Genomic DNA, 23,430 nt, shown 5'->3' with positions numbered 1-23,430 from the left:
CTTTGATTTATGATGGCTGCAGCTTGTGTTAAAGCTTACTTGCTACTTTCGTGTTTGCTGTTGCTCCATTAAGTACTACCTTTGGTTGCTGTTTTTGCTGAGCTGAGTTGTTGAAGAACACATTACAACTGCTTGTACTTCATTGGTTTGGTGTCTAAGAAAATTCTGAAGGAAGAGAAGCTCAGTGTTCCCATGTCTCCAGACTAAAATAGTTAATGTGTTCTGCAACAAAACAGCATCAGGAAGAGAAAGACCAGATTTTGAAACAAACATGAGCTCCATGCCTGGGGAGCACCCCAGACAATAAAAAACTGCAGGTGTGAGAAGAAAACTGGCGCAGCTTGAGTAGACTGGCTCCTGCTCCGGATGCCATTCAATCACTTTGCGTTTACATTGCAGCACTGGGGTCAGAATTTGGCCCACTCTTAGGAAATTTACCACTCTTTTTGCTACTGAAGCCCGACTAAAATCCATTAACTATGGATTGTAGGTTTCATTTTCAAAATTGTGAAGGTTTACTTGAAAGAATAGAAGTCATGGTTTGGACTGCTTCCTGTTTTCTTCATGACTGGTTTGTATGTACTAAGGATGGATAAGAATTAAAACAATGAAATAATTGTTATTCCATTTAAAAGTCTTGTGATTAATATGGAAACATGATTTGCATGTTTTCCAAAACGTAACTCTACCAGTTGTGTTTGTTTCTTTTACTACACTTGATTCTGTCATGTCTAAATACTTAGTTTCATCTATGTATCCAATAACAGAAACAGCAGCAAAAACTTTTTAAATAAGTATATTGTATTAGTAAAAGAAGCATCTGTATCCCTGTATTAGTAACAGCCCACCCAGTACCTTTAAAGTTCAATCACTGTGGTGGTTTATGCTGAGGAACTGGCTGTAGCAATTTGTGTAATGGAGAAAACAACTGTTACTGAGCAGTGCTGAATGATTGAATTTTATTGATTCATAAAAAATCCTGGAGGTTAATATCTTTGTTTCATGAAACAGATGTTTAATTCTGAGCCTGGGCTATTGGCTCTTTTATGTCTGAAGAGGAAAAAAATAGATGTTTTGGATTACAGTTGACTGTGTAATTGTACATGACAGATGTATTAAATTAGCCTTTCCCAAAGCTTTTGGTGTTTTGCCTCTCTGAACTGTAAATTTTACTTGACTTTCTCATTTGCAGGTGGCATGAGACTGTTCTGTGCATGTTTCATGTTTCCCAGATAGGACAAAATATTCCAGGTTCGCTGTGAAGTTATAGACCACTTACATATGGGTAAAAGACAAATTCTCTAGCATTTCTGCTTCAGACTATAATGTAAATGAGGGGACTGAAGGAAAGAACCATTAAAAATAAATTCTGCATATGCTTTTGATTTGCCTAAATCCAAACACTGAATGTTGTCCAGGTTTAATGTTCCAATCTGTGTCACAGTCTGCTTTTACCCCTTGAGTGCATGAGGGCATTCTGCGAGCATTTAATGAACCAGACGCTTCTAAAGTTTTATTAACAACATAGGCATTGTATTTTAGCCCATGTCATCGTCCTCTGCTGATTAAAACACGCAAACCTCTTATAAAATGGGATGCTCTGTGTGTGTAGGTAGCACTTGTTTAAGCTTAATTTTCATCCGATTTTCAAGAACCCTGACTAAATTCAGCTACTTGTTACCTTGATGTAAAGGCAGAGCAGTTTCTGGGGAATTACCATGGATTTACTTTGCTTTAACAGGAAACAGAATTTATCCCCTTTGATTTTAACAGGAGGACAAACTTTCTAATTAGAGTCACTTCTGCTTTCACAGCACATGTATTGGATACATGTGCTTTCCCTGGTTTTATTTCCTAATATAGAAAGCCTTTGTAGGATCTTTTCTTTAAAAACTGGCATCTGTGTTTCCGATTTTAAAAATTATCTTAAGAAAACTTTGCATTTGAATTCCTTTATTCCTTTATGTTTTCACCTTTTTGGTGTATCAAAAAGAAAAAAAACCTTGAAATTCCTTTTTGGGGGAACTATCTTTGTTAAGCTCATGTTATTTATCACTCATTAAAAAACGCAGACATTTTAAAATTTTTTTTTAAAATGTGTCAATATATGAAATAACTAACTGTACCAGATAACAAGCAGTTTAAAATACAGGTAGCTTATAACAAGAAAATTAATTTTCTCCGATTACAATAAGAGCTGCTTATGGTTTATTTAACAAAAAGTTAAGTTCTGTTGTTCACAGAACATTGAAGAATTACTGAGTCAATAACATATCCTAAGAATGGAAAGTTTGCAAAATCTTCTATAACTCAACACATTCTTATATAACTATTTCCTAAAAGCATTCTTGAGATGTCTTCAAAAGATGCTTCTGAAAAATTTGATCCAATGATACTAAACCAATGACTTCAGTAAATTCTGGATTGAGTCCAAGGAGATTATTCTTCCTGAAAGAAGAATTGGAAAATTTCTTGGAGGGCTTTTTGGAATGAAGATGCAATATAAAACTGAGTCCCGAGAGATTTAGTGTGATTATTTCTCACCATTAGAGTTAACTGATGAAATAAATACATCACTCTGTGTCAGTTTATACCAGTTCAGAACCTGACTCTTGATCCCGGAGAGCCTATTCATACCAGCTATTCAGAGTTGCAAAAAAATCCAATCAATTTCAGTGTTTCTGCTCAGGTGAGTAGAAGAGAAAGCCAGCCTGACTTCAGCATTTGTTTCTTCATTCTGTTCAGCCAATGTCGTGGTTAACGGGTATTTTGTGTACATAAATGGCAGAGGAATAAAATACATTGGACAAAATTGTAAAGCAATTTTTTCCTACTGTTCACTCATGTGCCCTGCAAGCTGACACAATGTTCAAAGCAGATTTTTCGTTTGTGTGATTTTCTTATTCTTTAGAAAAGTTGAAATGAATTCAGATGGATTTATTAGTGGTTCCTTTAATTAGTTTGTTAATGGCTATATTTACAAGACTGGCTGCGTAAGTCTTATTTACTGCTGGTTAGAGCATAATAATTATTGATCTCTATACACTGTATTAGGAAAAAATACATAGAGATTTACTGCTAACAAAAGAAGCTTTTGAAGATGATAACTCATTCGGATTTTTGGAAGGCAGTTGTCTATTTCTTATGAGTTATTAGTACTAATGGGAGTCATATGTACAGTGGGAGGCAAAATGAGCTATTAACCTACATAGCAAGTTGTATAGTATTGTAAATCCTTCCTGTCTATGTTACGATGGATCCATTTGTGTGACAAGCAGGATGAAGATAAAGTAGTCGTGCATCTTTCAGAGACTGAAAGATTGCTGAGAGAGGGAAAGAGAGAACAGACACAGCAGGGCACCTGCGGTGACAAAAATTCTGCCCTTCCCCTTCCTGTGGGCTGGAGGGGGCTGGGCAAGGCAAGGGCTTGCTGGGAGACGCTATTAGTCTGAACTTGAACCTGAAAGCAAGGACCTGTCATGCAAAGGCACATAGGCAGGGGGATGTAAATCCCTACCTAAATGTGTTTTACTTAGTCACATCGAATTTTCTCTGGTTTATGTGGTTAAATGATCTAATACAGCTTCATGTGAACTGTAAGGATAGTTTCCAGTTGCTCTAGGAATATGAGTTTCAATATGCATATAAGCTACTTTTATTATGCGGTTCGTATTCTAATGACATAGCCTCAAATAGGGAAATAGTGAATTCTGCAGCACTTTTCATTGGCCTCTTAGGTTTTGAAATACCTAGAAAGTGATTTCAGAATAAAGTCTTTTTTTCATATAGACTGGAACTAGCAGTTGAAAATTTAGTCTTGGTACAACTATTTTGAAATCAGTTTCAGCAGAAGAAAGTTTCAGTGTTCTCTTTTTTCATGGAGTAAAACTAGCTTTACAGCTTGCTGGGATTTTTCCCTAACTTCTATGAATTCTGTCTGTTACAGCACACACACACAGCCTTGAGACCATTACTAAGTCCCATTTGTCTGTGGTCGCCTAGCTGTCCTTTTGACAACATGCTTCAAATCAGTATGTGACTGGCTTTTCCGGCAACAGCCTGTTGGAAACTGAGTACTGCGTAAAGCTTTCTGTAGCAGAAATCTGTGGGGTATCTTAAATAATCTAAGAAATGGTATTCAAAGCCATGTTGGGATTCTGGAGTTTGAAATTAATTTTGTGAACAGAGAAATTCTCCAAGCCAAATTAGGTGTCATGCTTTAGAACTAGTACTCTCTTTGCTACGTAGCCCTTGTCTTTTTGTTTTGTTTTGGTTTATATTCACTTTTCCATCTTATGGTTGTATATATAATAAGTCACAAGGGTTTGTTAACAGCATACTCTTAATAATTTGAGATTTGAACTGCTTAGTGCAGCCAGCTGGCTGCATAAGGCTAGCCAGAGAGAGGATGGCATACAGCAGTAATACTTTACTATCCCAGAATGGCAACACAGGAGGTCATTGCAGGCACACACATTACCTATGTGATTAGTACTGTATGTAGTGCCTGACGGGTAAGTCATACTTTGTGCTGTGTGTTCCTATCAGGTAGTACAGTAATAACTCTGGAATTCTGAGAATACAAGCTATGGTAGACAGGAAAAAGGGAATATGTATCTTTGTTTACGGAAATGGTGTCCAAATGCTCTTTAGGAGATGAAGAACGAACCTTCCCCAAAGACGTTTGATTAATCTCTTGTTTTTAGAGTACATGATACTCTATGGGGAGTGGAGGTGAAAGATCAGTTAGACTGTCTACTTTGTACCTTCTGACAATGCAATTTTTCCCTAAAATGTTCGTTTTAACTTTCTTATGTGATGAACCTTCATTAGTTCTATTTCATTCACAAGCACAAGATAAATGTAAAATCCTAGTAGAGTCTTTCTGTACTTGTGGCAAGTGAGTGTCACTATATTGATTGCTTAGTCCAAGAAGAATGAGAAATTGAGCTCAGGACTTTGATTAATACACAACAGATCTTTTCACTAGATTAGCATAATCATTACAGTCTGGGACTGTGTTTTCACTCAGAGTATCCTTCTGTAGTGGTCAAGGAATTAATTACACAAAGTGAAGAGACAATTCTTTACTAAAAATTTTGTATGTTTGGTTGTTAAAGGAGCTCTCTCCTGCTGAGTCTTCAATAAAACTTGGCCAAGTGGCAGGAGTAAATTTACGGCTCAGTGATATAATCTCTGAAGAATGGTTAGATGACTGTTGTGGTAACTAAGCCCCACCCAGCCGCTCGCTCACTCCTGCAGGTGGGATGGGGGAGAGAATCGGAAGAGTAAAAGTGAGAGAACTCGTGGGTTGAGATAAAGACGCTTTAATAGGTAAAGCAAAAGCCGCACACACAAGCAAAGCAAAACAAGGAATTCACTCACTCCTTCCCATGGGCAGGCAGGTGCTCAGCCATCCCCAGGAAAGCAGGGCTCCATCACACGTAACGGTTACTTGGGAAGACAAACGCCATCACTCCAAACGTCCCCCCTTTCCTTCTTCTTCCCCCAGCTTTATATGCTGAGCATGACATCATACGGTGTGGGATAGCCCTGTGGGCAGTCGGGGTCAGCTGTCCTGGCCGTGTCCCCTCCCAGCTCCTGGTGCCCCGCAGCCTCCTCGCTGCTGGGGTGGGGGGAGCAGCAGCAAAGGCCTTGACTCTGTGTCAGCACTGCTCAGCAACAGTGAAACCATCCCTGTGTTAGCAATGCTGTTTCCAGCACAAATCCAAAACATGGCCCCATACCAGCTGCTGTGAGGAAAATTAACTCTATCCCAGCCAAAACCAGCACAATGACAATCTTTCTCATTCAGATATGGATTTCAACTGTTTAATGTGGAGGGGACATGAGCAGGGCAGAACAAAACAATCAGACTCTGTCTGGGGTTCTGGAAGCCTGTGGCTGTGCAGATTTGCTTCTGTTTCCATTGCCATGGACTTCAGTGGGAGCAGGACTAAGCTTTGCCAAAATAAGACCTTGATCCAAACAAGTAGTAAATTGCAAATGTAACATGGTGGGACAAAGGACAAAGGTCAAGAGGAAATGGCCTCAAGCTGCACCAGGGCAGGTTTAGATTGGATATTAGGAAAAATTTCTTCACCGAAAGGGTTGTCAAGCGTTGGAACAGGCTGCCCAGGGAAGTGGTTGAGTCCCCATCCCTGGAGGTATTTAAAAGATGTGTAGACATGGTGCTTAGGAACATGGTTTAGTGGTGGACTTGGCAGTATTAGGTTTACAGTTGGACTCAATGATCTTAGGGGTCTTTTCCAACCTAAATGATTCTATGATTCTATGATCACAAGACCGAGGGTTGAGCATCAGAGATAGTCTGTGGCAAAAATGGAGACCTGACTGTTACTGATGGCTTTTGACCTTCTTCAGAACTTAGCCTTCACTTTGTATAGGCCAGAGCATTACATAATTTATGCAGAATTTAATGTCACCCAGTCTCTCCAAATGAAATGCGGTATTAATGACAAGGTCTGTCTCTGTTGCGGAAGAAAGTTGTGTGTACTAAGCTCAAGAGAAAAGTCAACGGATTCTCTCTATACAATGAAGTGAGTGTACAAGAGGAAAAGGAGCCATTTAAAATCTATACATTTTGTTTAATGAAATTCTGCATTTAAACTTCCCCACTGTGTTTTGTGCCGTTTCATACCTAGTCATTTTGCTCTATGCAAGTGTGTCCATGTGAAGGTACACAGAAAGAAAAGGGAAGGAGGGGGAGAATAAATGTGGATGGGGTGCAAAGGTTATTTTTGATTTTGAAAATAACTTCAATAGATACAGCTTGCTTCATGACAGCTGTGCTATCCTCACTTCATTCCAAATTTAAACTTAAATTTCCCTGACGTTGCCTTGCCCATTTATATATCTTCAGGGAAAGCAAATAACTTCAGTCTTGTGTTTGCTTTCCAGTATTTCACAAATCTTTATTGTAGGAAGAACTGGACAGACAAGAGGTATTATAACATCCTTCTGCTGAATGATGCCAGAGGCAATCAGGGGCTACTCAGCATAAGGAGAGATGGCATCTTCTCTCCATGTCTGATTATCTGTAGAACGAAATATTGTGGAGTTTATTGGATGGTAGTTATGGGTTTGTTTTCCATACCTGCCAAGTCTGCTGCACTGGAAGGATTCTGACGGGTGAGTGAAGATGTCCTGGAATTTTACTGAGAATGAAGGAAATTTTCTAGTTACCTTTTGCTCCTCATGCATGAATTTGGGAGACATTTTGGGTGTAAGCCACCTTCCCTTTTTTTTAATACAACAGAAAGAGCCTGAGGAGGAATGTGTTGAGCCATGCCTAGAGTATCATGTAACATGTAAAGACAATAACTATGTGTTTGCACAGGGACACCTTTGTCTCAGCAGCGGCAAATATTTCCAGAATACAAATAACAGCATTAGAGAGATGAAACCAAAGATGAACAAGAACATATGTTTTAGTTCGTGGCTCTGTGAGGAAAGGAACACAGCTAGTCATGGCTGCTCACCCTCTCATGGGGTCCTCATCGCCATTTGCAAGGAAAGAGAACTGACCTCATGCACGGCACAAAACCTTGAAGGTATAAAGCTTTTAAAAAGCATGTCATTATAAGTTGGAAAGTATGTTTGTTAAGAGAGAGAGAAATAATTATATGTTTTGCGTTTGTAGGCCTTGAAACATAGTGAATGGTATCGTGGCAGGGCTTCAGGGCTTGCACAGCATTTTAGATAACCTGTGGTACTTCGGTCCTGATCTGCCTTTACATATCGCTCATGCAATCATTTTCACTGCAGTCAAGATATGTGGTTATTAATGAACACGCTCTAAACCTCTGTGAGCAGAAGCTTTCATTTGCATAGTCTGTCTTCAGGGCACACTTCATTTCACTTAGAATAAATTATCATACATTTATCATTAGTTAGCAAATTATTATCATTAATATAAACAAATACATGGCACTTTCCTTCGTGAAGATTACCTTTTAATCATGTAGGGGGTGTGGCAAGCACTTTTACATACGTTGTTCTGCATAGATGTGTTCTCTGTTTCCACGTGTGTGTATTTAAGTGTGGAGAAACTTGCCAGTGATTCTTTTCTGGTAGCTCCTGATCTATTAGGAAGAGCAAAAAAGGCAAAAAACCCCACCCCAAAACAAATAAGAAAAAGTATTCATAATGTGTGAGATGATGATACTCCTTTCATTGATCTGTGTGGAATACTTCAGTCTTCACTGTTATTGCTAGGTATGGGGTTTTTTGTTGGATTTGTGATACATTGAAGCTTACAAATAGAGGCATGATTGCAGCATAGATAGATAAACCTGAATTGGCTTTCATCTAACTGATGTAGGTACCAATATCTATGAAACTAAAGCCATTGGAAAGCTGCTAAAGAATATGCTGAAGCCATTAGTTCATGAGTTTACTGCTTCTGGCAGAGTGGGATATTAGTGAGATCAAGACAGCACAGCTCCAAATCACATCTCTCACATTTGTTTTTCCTTTCGTTTCCCTGTGAGACTGTGGAGAATGTCTCCCTCCCACCATTCATCGTACTTCCACTTCGAGAAGATTTTTCTCCAGATTTTTCTTCCTTAAAGGTCCTCTGAAGAGGGGTGGCTGATCTGAATGTGTTCCCTCTTCTGGGCAATATTATTTGTGTTGTGGAATCTCTGCAGAGCGGGTTCAGGTCTTCTCTCTCTACAGTCTGTCCATCTGTGTACCATGCGTATTTCCTTCTTAAACAGAAAATCCCTTCTAACAGCTGTGATCATTCATGCATGAGCACAGCATTTCTTCCCATTTTACTAAAGGCTATCACGAATACCCTACTGTCAAAGCCTGGAAAATTTTGTGCAGTAATACTGATAGGTAAGATTAAAAGTATGGTTATATTCTGCATTTGAAGGATTGCTATGGTAGAATAATCAGTCTCATGGTATTTGGTGCTTTTGAGAAGTTATGGATTTAGCTACGAATCCCACTTTCATTTATTAAAAAGAACTTCACATTTCTGTGGTTGTGGAGGAAACTCTGAACATATTTGAGCCTTTAAGGTTTATATCTGAAGACAAATAAAAAGGAATCCTTAATATTTCTGTGCAAGTTATTGCAATTCCTTCTTTCTGAGACAGGAGGGAAACAGACTGAGACTATAGTTATGAGAGGTATTAACTCTTAAGCCTGTAAGTGCAGACTGAAACATTAGAGCTGCAGTTGCTTTGTTTGTGGGTTTTTGTCTTTTATGTTTTGAGTGGAAGGAGAAATTCAAGAAGGGCAATGAAAATCTATGTTGTCAGTTTGACTCTTTGTTATTTATTTTTCTGCAGAGTTTGTTGGAACAACAATATTTATTGTAATGCCTTCAGCATCCTCAAATAAGGAGTGTTATAAGAATGCAAAGTCAGATTATACTATGTAGTTATTGACTTTATTTCTGGTCTGTGTAGACAAGAAACAATGTAAAAGATATCAGCAAACTTGAAATTACAGGCAGTAGAGGTATTTACTCGACGAATATATTTCCTTCTCAGGCTCACCTAATAGAGTTCCCCAGTTTTTGTGGAATGCTCTACTGCTGGTAAAGTCAACAAAACCTCTGGAGCTATGCTGGGGACTTGACCCTAATATCTTACCTTCTGCTGCTTCCCTGAATTGGATCTTCATCTGCATTTAGATCATTCTTATGTCTCGGATGCACATAAGAATAAAAGCTGCACGACACCCAAGTAAGCCATGGGAGAATCAAGAAGACCTATATATCACATCCTTCATACAGGTCTTGCATAAATATGGGTATCTTCTTCTCCCCCTCCACAAATTTTCAGTGAGAGGCCAGTCTGTCTCTAAAAAACCAAGCGATGTAATACCAAAATACCATTGTACAGAGGCATTTTACATGCAGCCTACGAGTGTAGTGTGTTTCAGTTGCTCGGCTTCACTCACTGAAGCTTTCACTTCAGGCTGATTTCTTAATTCCAGTAGTATTTTTGAGCCATTCTGACAATGCCAAAGCATATTATGACAAAATCGGGAAAAAAATCTATTCTCTTGGCACCTATTTCTTCGGAGGTTATGAAAGAATGATAAAACCGGAGTTTTCTTCTAACTCCAGCTCCAGTTTTTCCCTCCTGAGAAAAGAATTGCTGAGCCAGAGCTAATGGATGACTGATTAGGGACGAGCCGTACAACATTTTTGCAATGAACATATTTTGCTTTTGAGTACCTTTATCTGAAAGGACGTCTTTCTCCATAGTGAGGCATAGTTGGAGAAGTGATCTCTAAGATGGAATAGCTATTCCAGTGCCTGCCATGATTTTTCTTATTTAATCTAAAGCATTGAGGCAACTTACCTAGTCTCCTTCAATGCATGTTATTATAATACATAGTTACTACGGAGTAAACGTCACCACAAATCTGTATTCTCCTTTGCAAGATTATAAGGCTGAGTCAAAAAATGCAGTAGTGAAAAAGTATATAGAAGCCCAACACAAATATTAATTGTGCCATTTGTTTCCTTTGATATATACATCTGAATACTGCAAAACTGCTTTTTTTTTCTTTTATATGCTTGAACAGTTAGAAATTATCCTACACTCTTAATAGCAGTATGATTAGCTTTTTGAAAGAAAATAGGGGAGATGTAAGTTCATGATATTAACTTTGTTTTAAAGTGTTTCCCTTAGTCACCAAGATTGAGTGCTTGAATATCCACCTGATGTTAGAGGTTATGAAAAGGGGAAATATAGAAACACAGAAACTTGCTTGTATGAACCAATTTGCTTGTAGGAACAAAGGTGTGAAGTTGTGACTGGAAAAAGGGTGGGGATGGGGAAGGTGTGGTTTTAATTTGTCTCCGTTTCTCACTATCCAAATCTATTTCAATTGCCAATAAATTCTTTTTCCCCAAGTCGAGTTATTTTGCCAGTGACGGAAATGAGTAAGTGACCTCCCTGTCTTTATATCAGTCCCTGAGCTTTTTCATCTTATTTTCGCCCCCATCCTCTTGAGGAGGGGAGTGAGAGAGTGGCTGGGTGGGTGTTCGGCAGCTGGCCAGGGTCAACCCACCACAGTCCTGCATACAGATTTGTGTGTTTTATGGGGGATAACCATCATCCCCAAAGCTGTGAGTAGTCTGGGATTTCATCTTGACCAAAGCATTTGCTTATGTTAAGATCTTGAACTAGTTGTCTAGCATATTTGTCCTTGAGTCAGCCCACTGGAATTCTGGTAAAATAGCAGGACCTTTCTGAAATTCAATGTTGTATCTGAGCTGCTGCTCTGCTGGGTAAATATTTATTATTAGCAATAGGTATATAATACTGTTAATTTATGCTGTGCTTTGCAAACATAGATAAGGCATGTTCTCTAACATTAGGAAGCTGCAGTTGAAACGAAACATGTACAATTACAAATGACTGCAAAAGAATATAGGAGTATTAACAAAAAGAAATGGGAGATTTTGAGGAGGGATTGGCAGAAGAGTGGGAGTTCTGGCTAATGGTCTGTCGTCTCAGATTTATGTACGAGATCTGTGAACAGCAAAATTGGCTCTCTCCATTCTCAGCATGTCTGGGAAGTTATGGAAGAATTTTTTTGGAGAAAATTTATGAAGAAATTATGGGAGTACAAAAGGGCTATGATGCCTCTGAGTGTTAAAGACAAACAGGCTAATTTGTTCTCCTTTAACTGATTGCTTAATGTTAATTTCAGCCTGTGCAAATAATTGCCTGGGGGTTAGGGAAGAACACTTCAGGTATTTACTTTTTGGTATTGCTACCTATGTGAATATACATGCAACTTAAGAGTCATTTTGCAGCATGTTTTTGCTCATACTTTTCGGAGACCATGCCTTGGGTTGCCAGATTTTTTCCATTTAATTTACTACTAATCCTGTTGCAACTTTAACTCTTTAAGTGCTATAAATAACGACAAGCATATCTTCCTTTATTGAGGAGGAGAAGAAAAGCTTCTTTTCATTTACATGCATATTTTTCATTCATTTTTTGATATGTCATTCTACTCTGGATTTCTGGAGCGCACTCTCTATGCATAGTGTTTACGTTTATGTCTATACTGAGGTTGAAATTACTGATTTTTTTTACAGCTTTGTCTACAGAGGTCCTGCAGACAGATGAAGCTAATTTGATTGTGTCTTGCTGTGGACTCTCTCAAGTAGTATACTGAAATTTAAAGACATGAATGCGATACATATTACAGGTGTAAAATATCCAGCCATGAATGGGAAATGGGAAATCTGTTATGAAGCAGATACTAAAGATTTTAAAAATGTAATCTATGGCCAGGAAGTGAAAGCTAATATAAAATCACTTTTCCAGGCACCTCTGTGGAAAACCTTTTCATCATCTAGGTTTATCTCCAGGGCAAATGGATTGATGGTCACAGAAGACTTTCTTTGGAAACAATCTCAGTGTCATAAAAGTCAAGTAAGATTTGACCCTTATACTAGGCAGAGATCTAGTATAAGCCACAGGAATTGCCGCACTCTATACCTGATTTATAAGACAGTTGCCTGCTTTGCCTCCAGATCTTAAAACAGGATCTAATACTCGTTGTTTCAAAGAGCTAACTGGTCCTGCAAAATTCTTTCAAATGCTTAATGTTAAGTATTGTAATGGTGCAAATTAACACTGTTGTACTGGATAATTTTTACGTTCTTTAGTCCATCTGCTTGCTCAAGGCATTGAGTTTTCTTGTTAATAATCCTGGGTCAGATGAAGAAGGGAAGAAATGCTGGATGTGATCCTTAATATTCAGTTCTCCAATAATTTTATTGGCAAACTGACTTTCCAAAGGCTTGGGACTACAACGTTTTCCATACCTGAAGCAGTAATTTTCCTTCTACTGTGTATTAACAGCCACATAGTAGCTTCTTTATTCTTTGCTAGGTGATAAAATGACTTGGACATTTTAATAACATCTGGCAAATTATTTTCATTTCCCCTTTTATATGATTAATAACAGTCTAGATCACCATGTAGATACAGTGTCTCTCTACTTACTATGTGGGTTCATGCATATATAATGTAATATGGAATAAGATGGATATAGAAAATAATAAGCAATCAGTATAATGGGTTATAGTCAAAAACTCTAATCTGAGCACTTAAAAAACTTTAAATGAAAGATTCTGGGTTTGGAATGTGAAATCAGTTTTGAACTTTACAGCTTCAGTTAATCCCTGTTGAAAATTGATGTCCAAGCCAAAAGAGCCAAATTCTTTTGAATGAAATCTTTTGCTGACTTTTTCTAAAGCATTTTGCCGTGTCCAGTCAGTGAATTGCCTGTATGCACTTTGTTCACTGTAAATATGTTTCTCACTTGGGGGAGGGTGCATTATGAAACAACAAACTGCTCTTGTCTTTAGATTGGCTTTAGGTTTCACATTGATTTGGCTGGGGCACCACATTATAGCAGTTTAAGAATTATTCAGGATATTTCCAAAGATGCAGTCAGCAAATTCCAGTGCTAATAAATAAGGCACTTGCATATTAAACTGAATGGAGAGTTTATTAAATTACTTACTTAAAACGCTAAGAAGTGTATTGGAAAGAACTAGTAGAGAGCCATTCAGAAGGAGCAGGAGTAGCTAAAAAGCAGATTGCTTTAATAGGATCATAAAAGATATCTTTGGTTGTCTTTTTCTTGAGGAATTGGAACAGATGAGACTTCGACAATTCTGAGATGAATGAAGTAAGATATTTTGCATCATGAACCGTAGCTGACAATACAAAACTCTATTAGTTACTGCCAACTGCATGTTTTTCCTGGCTTTTGACAATCGTAAGTTATAGACTGCAGTTGTGTGGTTTTCATAATGTGTTATATAATTGTATCATAGATTATGTGATACTAGCTAGAACTGGTAATAAAGAAGTTCAATTTCAGATATTATATAGCTGTTAATATGAGTTCTGTGTTGTTTTCCTTCCAAATATGAGGCATTTGACGTGTTCTCAACTGCACATAATTCTAAAAATATTATCATCAAAAATAATAATGATATTTACTTTTGTAGATCACAGTAAATCAGTATGTGTTAGACCATTTAAAGTTTTGTTGTTTTTTATTTTTTTAAACCACATTTAGATGAAGTTTTACATTTCTAAGGAAAAAAAGCTTAACATTCCTAAGAAAACCTGTGACAAGCTATTTTAGCCTCATCCTTTAGGTTTAGGAACTTTGCAGTTAGATTCCCTTAGGAGTCTTGCAATTAAGTCAGTATTTTTTATGCGTTTGGATTGAGGAATGACATGTAAGTCTCAGTAACTTGTTGTCATAGGAGCTCGTGTCCATGTGGACCATGGAAAGTGTCTTTGTGGTTTTCAGAAGTAAGCAAGTTGAGAAGGTGAATGTCTCCCTGTGTCGCATGATTGTGCTACAGAACATATAAGTGGTTGATTAGGAAATGATGAGACAAAAAGATCTCGTATCATTAGAATCTAATGAAAGCCTAAACTTGCAACTTCAATTCTCTTTCTGCTTCAGCTGAATTAGAACTTTGTTCTAAGATACCTGGAGATGCTGGCTTGAATGAGCAACAAATTGCTCTCTTCTGGAAATTCTGGCAGCACTGCTGAGATCATGTACTTAAAACAGCAATGTCTTCAGTCAACTGTATTTTAGCAGTTCTTCAGTACCCAAGGGAATTGCCTGCTCTCAACTTGATGTGGCTACTTCCACTGGGTTGTATCTAAACTTTATTAAGATTTTTAATGACTCTGTTGTTTTTTTAAAGGGTCTTCATTAGAAGCACGAAGCTTCCTTTATCCAGTTGGGATTTCACAGCTGTAGCTTGGAGGAAACCTTGCGTAGGAGAATGAGTGTCAGTCTTTTGAGACAAGAGGCTTGGACTTACAATGTGTCACTGACTGCTTGCCTGACCAAGGGGAACTGAATTTTTTACTCAGTCAGGTCACTAATGGAAATTTTATTTGCTTAAATATCCATCAGCAGAGCTATAAAGTTGTATTTATTCAAGTTTGTGTAGTACTAAATACTTCTATACAAAAAGTAGCTTGCTTTATGACTGTACTGATTTGTCTTGAGATTTGTCTTGAAAAACTAGTACGATAGATTTTCCTTATAGCCCCATTTCAGCATGAAATTATTTTCCGTGGTAGTAACGGAATTAGGACTGATTTGGATGTCTGGATTTGGACATTTTGATTCATTCTTGCTCCCAGCCTTGCTCCTGTTTTTTGTAATGGCAACAGAATCTGTTGCACTTAATAGGATTTTCCTTATTGCATGATTGCATGACTTAAACTTACTTGTATAATAGTGGCTGATGGTCTCCCACTAGATCGGAGGTAGTCCAGCAAGGAGTTTTTGGATGCTCTCTCTCCCACTTTTTCCCTGACGCTTGCATCTCATTTTGTTCTCTTTCTTTGTGGTAGCTTTTTTCATAACTATTTGTCATAGTGATAAAAATGGGGATCTCTGCCTTCATATGTGCAGCAAGGAACAGCTCACAAAATGCTCCTTCGCTAGACTGTGAACGATTGTTTTCCAGTGCTAGTCTGTAAGCACAGCATTACAAATATTCCTTGAGTCTTATTAATCACAGGTCTGCCAAATCCAAGATTTAAAATATAACTTGGTAAATATCAATGCTTTATTTTTGTTCTTAACTGTGTTCCAGAGGCCAGACTGAGGAGTTCAAAATGCGTAGTTCACAGCATGCAGTTTTCCAGTATTTATTTAGTGCAAAGCTGCAGACCGTACAAAGTAATCCCAGTGCAATATCAACTCACAAACAATTTTCTAAAGCATCTTTAATGTACAGTGTTACTGTACCCAGAGGTGTAGGAGAGCAGTATTAATGCAGGCATGATAGTTCTGAGTGTTCATATGAGTCCTCAAGGAATAATAAACAGCTTGAAATAACAACCAACAAATTCTCCAGATGCTTTTTATCTATGTGTCGGCAACTGTGTTGATTCCAGATCAATGCAGGGTATTAAGACATTTATATGATTGAGCTAAAAAGCTGCCAGGTTGTACAAGCATCAGGCTTGTAAAAAACAGGAGAGCTGAGTAAAGTATTCTGTTCACAAACTGCAGGAATGGAACTTCTTGATAACATAACAGAGTGTCAGTGGGAAGATTTTGGTTTTAATTTAGTAAGCGTACTGGGAAAGTTGAGGTATATGTAAGTCACTTGATTACCTGATCCCAATATTTGCATATTTTGCTGGTATAAAAAGAGACTCCTGGCAGTAAGGCACAATTCATTCCTTAGACAACAGAAACATGAAGCCTTTGTTTCAGATGCAATCCCAACGGAGCTCAGAGTATGCCTGTCATAACAATTACTGGGTTTGCCTCTCTTATTCCTGGCTTTGCATAGCTATGTGATTCTTATTGATGCCACAGTTTGGCACCATGGAACTTCTCTGTAAAGCAGTGAATATATAGAGTACTTCTGTGACAACCAGTTGTTGTCTTGGCTTGTATCACAGTACAAAATCTAGACAAAGAAGCCGATCTGAAGATGATGAAGTCCTTTGGAGCCCTGTTTAATTGGCTGCGTGGAGATTTGGATCAGACTGTATTTTTTGATTGCATGTGTCAAAACCACACATGGTTGCATAAAATTGAGTTTCATCCAGCTTTTCTTTGAAATCTTTTGATAATATGAAATTCCAATGGCATAGTAGACCCAGATAAGTTATTGACACAAACTCCTATGAAGTAAAATTACTGGTTTCTGTTCAGCTCTTGTAGCCACACACTTTTAATACAAGAAACTTTATACAGAAAGGTCGAAGTGACAATTTTTTTCAGAATCCTTCAATCCTCACTTGTGTCAAGATGCAAACCATGACGTTAATCATCTTCCTTAGTGGCATGTTTTTTCATCCCCCTGAATTGGGGGTTATATGTAGCAATCCAGCAGTATGCAGTCTCACTTAAAAAGGGAATGTAATAAAAATCTAATGCACAAAAGCATCCATGTAGGAATATGCTCTAAAATCTAAGCAAATATCTACCAGGCAAAGGTTTTAATATTTAGTAGTATTTTTAAAAATACAAATTATTTCCAAGACTTCATGCTTAACATGGGTTAATCCCACCTAGGGATGTACCATGGCAGTGGCTTGGAGAAAAGAGTAAGAACTGGAGCTACCCATTAGCAGCGATCAGTGCAGAGCATGCTGGTGGAGTTGCACAGCATCCCTCATCCTCTTGTGTTGACCTCTCCTGAAAATCCACCCAGAAGCACTGCAGACCTTCTGCGTGTCAAGCATTTTCACGAAGTTTTGAAATATATTCAGATACAAACTGTGTTTTCCTGAAAATATATCTGTAGCTATGGGTGATTAGAAGCAGAAAATCTTGTCTCGATACCTTTTTTTGGAAAATGGCTATAGGAACCTCTTGGGCAAAACATCGTGAAAAGTGTTGGGTTCTTTTTTTTTTTTTAATTTACTCTTGTGTTAGTAAATACAGAGCCTTCCACTGTTTATTCCTAAGTCATTAAATGTATTTCAGAATATTCTGAGTACTCACACAAGTGCTCCTCAGGTGTTGGAATTTCATGCATTTTACTTAAGCATGTTTTGTGTGAAAGCACATTATTTGTTAGTTGTCATCTGCTGTTCCTCTTTTTTAAAAGTTTGTTAGCAAGTTAGGAGATCTAAAAGTATTTCTTTGATTTCGTTGACCTAATTTCATTCTTAATTGCTTTTCCAGTTGAAATCCAAATGAGGTAATGTTCATCAAATAGAGAGAGAAAACAAGCAAAAGAATAGACACTTTAGTTTTATGCCTGAACCCTAATCAGTAGAAAATATTTTTTAAAGTGGATATGAGCTTTTACAGAACTCCCAGGCTTTCATGTCATGTTAGAGTAAAGCACTTCTTCGCAAGAAAGTGTTACACAGTTTTAGCTAGATACCGCACAAAGAAAAGCTTTCTAAATATCATCACCTTTACTTTTCAGGGCTTATTTCTGCAGCCTTTTTTCTGTGACAAATTTACTCACATGACTAATCTCATTGGCTTAAATTGAATACTGTCAGGAATAACAACTGCGTGAGTAAACTAGAGATGATTTTTATCCCTTTTGAAAACTGAGGTGTTAGAACTGTTCCCTCTTAAATATCTTTCCAGTGGCCCTTGCACCATTCAAGTTACACAGCACTACATAAAATTCATTACAACTCAATTATAAGGCTCATTAGGTAGATGCTGGCATTTTGGTTATCTTACCAAGTTGTGAAACATATTCATTTATTATCCATGGTATTGTTAAAATCAGAATGGTACAGTGAAGCCAAACATAACATAAAAGATGGTTCAGAGCATAAAACCGTGGATCTTTGCCAAGAAAATGTTTTATGTAACCTGCTTTGAAATCTCCCTGTGCTATGTTCATGGCTGAAACACAATGGGAGAACTGTACTTTGGAGGTGATAATGAAGTCAGAGCACCTTTGACAGATTGCCACTGCATGCTGGCTTATGGTGGGTTTTATCCTTTTCATCTCTTGAATTTTTCCAGCATGTAGAAAGTATATTTATCTACCTGTACACCTTTAAATATGCTCTGGCTCTTGCTTTCTTTGTTAATTAGCCTTGGTTTCCACAGTGGAGTGCTAGCAACAGCAGAATCTGTGACAGGGACTCAAGCTTCCTAAGCGCTTTACACAGCTAACGAGTAATTTGTCCTGTTTCAAGCAGTCAGTGAGAATCCCCACCCAGGATGGCATTTACCAGCATTCAGGAGCTTCTTTACTTAGTGCATCATTAGAGCAGGCTGCAGCTGATCATTTTCAAGACTGAATCTACTGCTGTAAGGGTGCTTCCATGTATGAGGTTTGGAAACTAGGCTAGCTTTTGCGTTTGACTACTCCTTTCTAAAACTGGGGGTTTCTCTTGGTTCAGTGAGTATATGTGCCTGTAAATGTTTCGTATGCTACCATTATGTGCAAATTAGTGCAGTTTACATACACCGTGTCTTATCCTAAGGTGCCTATTTCATTGTGGTGTCCCTTTATTGTTAACTTAAACAGGGACAGAAGAAAGCTCAGTTAGAGCTTTTTCCTCATCCTGTTGTTTCTTGGGACATTTCTGTTAGTACCTCCAAGTCGTGCCTTTAATTCTTCTTCTCAGGTACCCTTAAGTTACTGACTCTCTTATACATCTGAACAGGACCTCCCAGTATCTGGTTATGTCAGCCAGTTCAGGCTGAACTTCTGTGAACCTGCCCAGCTAGCTGATTTCAGTAGCAGTAGTTGTACACCTGTGCGGTTATGGAGATCTGCATGGGCCAGGAAAGGAAGTCAAGCACGCAAATAACAGGACACCAACTTCAATAGAAATAATCTTGCATCTCTGTGCAGTGATTCCTGCTATAAAGATATGTTTCTACTGTCTTTACTGGTTATGTGGTGTCAACACTGTTGTACATGAGCAACTGATTTTAAATACTATAGCTATGGCTTAGCTCTTTGCTGGTGAACCCTTGTTGTGGTCATCTGAGTAAGGACCACAAATCTGCACAATCCCATTGCTCACATCGTTTCCATCGTGTTCCATGTTTTGCTCCCTGGTAAAGTAAATAGATCTAACGTTTCAGTTTTGGCCTGAATTCTACCATGTGCCTTTTAATCCAGTGAAATTCAGCCATCTTGTATCTTGCTACTCTTAATATTAACTTGTGTCTCAACATTATGAAGTCACGACTCATTTAGGCTGTACTTCCTTTACGCAGAGAACATCTTGATTTGCTGTACTGTTTGCATCTTGATGGGTCTTCCTTTCGTAAAACAACAGATCAGAAGTAACAGCTTTGAACTGTTTGGAAACAGGCACATCCCCAATGATGAGTGAAGGCCTCCTGAGAAATGTATGAGAGAGAGCTCTGACTCATGCCCTTATTCTGCAGGTGAAACCTGTTGCCAAGCTTCACAGGGGGAATTTTATGTTGATTGCCCATGACGTGTAGGCTCCTGGGGTAAAGAGAGGACTTGCATCAGTCTAGCACACTTCATCCCCATGTGCAAAGTTGAAAGGTTCTTAATGCCCAAAAGAGAGGGAAATACCACTGAACTGTGAAGAAATGAGAATAGACTGGTACCTTACTTCTCAAGTGGCCTAGCTGACATTCGTTTAACTACTCACAAAGTAGGGACTTTTTGCGTTCCCTACTTTGTGAGTGTGGTGGTCACAATCCGATTCCAATTAAGAGCTGCTTTTCCAGCCTAAGGCAAAAAGTGTGCTTACTTCTTAGCAAACTGACAGGCGGGTATTCCCAGGAGTGTATTGACCATGTTTTACTTATTCCCTTGCCATTCTGTCAAAGCGAGATGAAAAGCGTTGTGTTTGTTCTTTACTCCCCTCCTCAGTGGCCAAGGTAATGAATCTTCCGTAGTCTGTCAACGCCTGTGTCCTCTCCATTACTCAGAGACACTAAGCAAGATAAATGGTGCTGTGTAATGACTCTGTAAGAATTCCAGTCATGATTTGTCTAAACGGGTAGGGCAGCCCCTGGAGTTACACACTATCATCTGCAGATCCTATTTCAGTTGGACTTTGAACTTAGCTTTTGATGCTTAAACTGGAGCCCTACTCCCACAAATCTCAGATTAAGTGAAGTCTTTTATAATGTCTTTTCTTGCATGGTCATTTCTTGTGCTTCCTGTTTGAGAAGATAAAGGACACTGTAAATTCTCCTGTAAGAGCACCTGTGTCAGTGAGAAACTGTGCCCCAGAAAATTAAATTCTTCTGCTGTATTAAGTGTTCAGATTTCAAGCTACAAAAGCCTTCTGAGTAAAAGCTACTCAGTGTATAGTTTCTCTATTAACAAACTGCTGTATACACTAAGTTATATTGTGTGGCTGCCTCCTGTTTCGATAAGCACATAAATGAGATGTGCTGAATCTACTCTTTTCACAGACAGTAATTCAAATTAGGTGTTAAACTGCAGCCGAAATTTTAAAATGGACATTATTCATATGAATGGGAGTAGTTACCCCTTAATGCTCACACCTTGATCAGGAAAGTAACTGTCAAGAAAGGTCGAAATTCCAACAGCCCCTCTGAAATTTCTTGCAGAATTGAGCGATATAAAGTTTTCAGAGCAATATTGAAATAATAGGAGGAGGACATTTATTATTCTTTCACCTAATTATGATACATTTACCTTCTTTAGTTCTTCTCATTTCAATTTTACTTACAGACAGAAATGTGTGCTGTGCATTAGTAAGTGCTCTTCTGCTCTTGATAAGGATCATTTCCATGCCTGTATTTTGTAAGCACTACGGTGCATTTTTGAGTAGGATACATGTCACCTTTAGGTATGAGGGCTGTAAATAGAAATGTACTATGCATTTATTTTTTCCAATAGTATAAAGTTTTCATTGGGGTATAGGAATACATAGCTTGATTTTTATTGCATTTCCCTTTAACTTTATTTATGGAAATACTGTTTGGGTTTATTGTTGGCATGAAACATGCTACTTCAACACATTACTGCAACATTGTCATGAAGGAAACGTTTTTTTAAAGGTTATGCTCTGTCTTTGATCAGTAATGCATGCTACTAATACCTGCACACTGGAAATTGCTCTGAGACTAAACTTTCATATAGGCTAACAAACACAGGATAACAACTTTGCTTAAACTTAATCTCACCATAGTACAACGATGAGCTAATTGATCTGCACTGAAAATCATTAGGTACTTGAAGCCATGATGCGAATTGCACTGTATTGTGGTCAGGAGACACTGTGCATGAGACAAAGCCCCTATGGTTTGTACCTTTGATTAGGACCACAATTTTTTTTCTCTTTGTCTTCTGATGAAATCATAGTAGAGCCAGCTGAAAATCATCATTATTCTAGTACTTAGTGTGGGATTTAGTGAGGTACAGCTGAAACCATTCTTCAGAGAGCTTATTCTCTTCAGATACTTGGAGAACTGTTACTTCATCACCAGCAGCAGTCAAATATTTCCTCTGCTGCTTTTCCTCTTAGCAAGCTTGTGAGAATTTTTGGTCTTTACTTCTTCTTTCTTTCTCCCCCTTAAAAGTAATGAGAAACCTTTCCTACTCAGATCTCAATCAGCCTGCACACCAATTAAGCTAATTGGCAACATGTTTGATACACTCACTAATTACAGCTGCAGAAGTTTTCAGAGAACAACCTTTCTGCAATTTTTCCTTCAATCAAAAAATAAAAAGCAATAATCCACCCCCCAACCCACCCCACCCCCCGTTACCTGGTAGGACTGTTAAAATGCTTTCAGAACAATTTGGTAAGGTGACTCCCTAACTATCTGGTTGCTGTGGCCGTTTAGTACCGTTTGAGCATTTCAGTGAGGAGGTAGACACTTCTAAAGAATTTTCTCATAGGAGATTTTCTGATGAATAACTCTGGGCAGGCAGTGGTGTCAGGAAAGGCATTACTGGAGCGTGTGCTATTCTGAGTACTGTAAGAGCATAAAAGCTTATAGAAGGCTCTCACAAACTAATTTAACTTAGAGCAGCCTTGGGGTTTTGCTAAGTCATGCAATTAGCCAAACCATCCCCTGGTGTGTGTTCTAATTAAATACAGAGTTCCTCCCCTCGGTCCCCCTCATCGTTTCAAGAGCAGTTCATGCTATCTGCTGGTCTCACTTACCGGTCACAATAGCTTTGAAAGGACAATGTGTTACGTAAAAGCTGTAAATCCTGCTTATAAAGAAAGTAAGTTGCTGGAGTTTGGATTTTCTTTTTTGGTCGTGCTTTAGTGGAGAGAGGACAATTCTAACTATTTAAATTGAAGTATTAGCAATAACTGGTAATATACCGCTTGCCGTTGTAGAGAAGAGCTGAGCTGCTCTGGTCTGCGAATGAGACTGACTTCATCTTTTGTTTTTCAACCTAAGCGGGGAAAAAAAAGGTGTATCTTCTCTTTTAATTTCATGTTTCCTGTGGATTGTTGGTTTTATGCATAACCCATTTCCATCTGGTATTATTTCAGCTGAGCTGCCTTGACTTATTTTTAATCAGTCTCCAAGTGCTGTTACCAGATCTAGTCTTCTTACAAAGAAGTAATTTGTTGCCTTGGGCCTTGTGACTAGAAGGGAATAATGCTTAAGCAGGGACACACATACAGAAAGGAAGACAATGACTTCTAACGCTGTTGAAATGTCAGACCATGACCTTTAAAAAGGCTGAAAGAAACCAGAGGGCACAAGCCCTAAGGGATATTTCTGCATGAACAAGGGTGGGAGTTGACTATTTTTGTATCCACAAAAAAAAGGTGATATATTGCTGCTTTCACTTATTCAGCCTATAGAATTACACATGTTTTTAAGCCGAGATCACATTGTGCTCTGTTGAGGAAACAAGAAGAGTCCTCTTTTCAGAAAGTAGACCTGAAGTTAAGTGCATATTATGGTTGTGCATCCTCTTAAATGTAAATA

General features: G+C 38.2%; 1 protein-coding gene across 3 annotated transcripts in view; it reads left to right on the top strand.

Moving 5' to 3' along the window:
* The window catches only part of TMEM132D (transmembrane protein 132D), a 279,666-nt gene that overhangs the window by 36,476 nt on the left and 219,760 nt on the right, over positions 1 to 23,430 (top strand). The window contains exon 1 of one of the 3 annotated variants that reach the window (XM_087754868.1): positions 22,622 to 22,708. The exons of the other annotated variants lie outside the window; for them this stretch is intronic. Coding sequence (XP_087610994.1) covers positions 22,669 to 22,708 — 40 coding nt within the window. The 5' untranslated portion in view covers positions 22,622 to 22,668. Of the gene's footprint in view, positions 1 to 22,621; positions 22,709 to 23,430 lie in introns of those variants that run through there. 3 annotated transcript variants of the gene reach the window in all.

This window comes from Nipponia nippon, unplaced genomic scaffold, assembly GCF_047370975.1.
Source record: "Nipponia nippon isolate SJK-2023a ecotype South Korea unplaced genomic scaffold, ASM4737097v1 scaffold_18, whole genome shotgun sequence".
Taxonomy (NCBI): Eukaryota; Metazoa; Chordata; class Aves; order Pelecaniformes; family Threskiornithidae; genus Nipponia; species Nipponia nippon.
The sequence above is the reverse complement of the archived record's forward strand: the minus strand, read 5'-3'. Positions and strand labels throughout refer to the sequence as shown.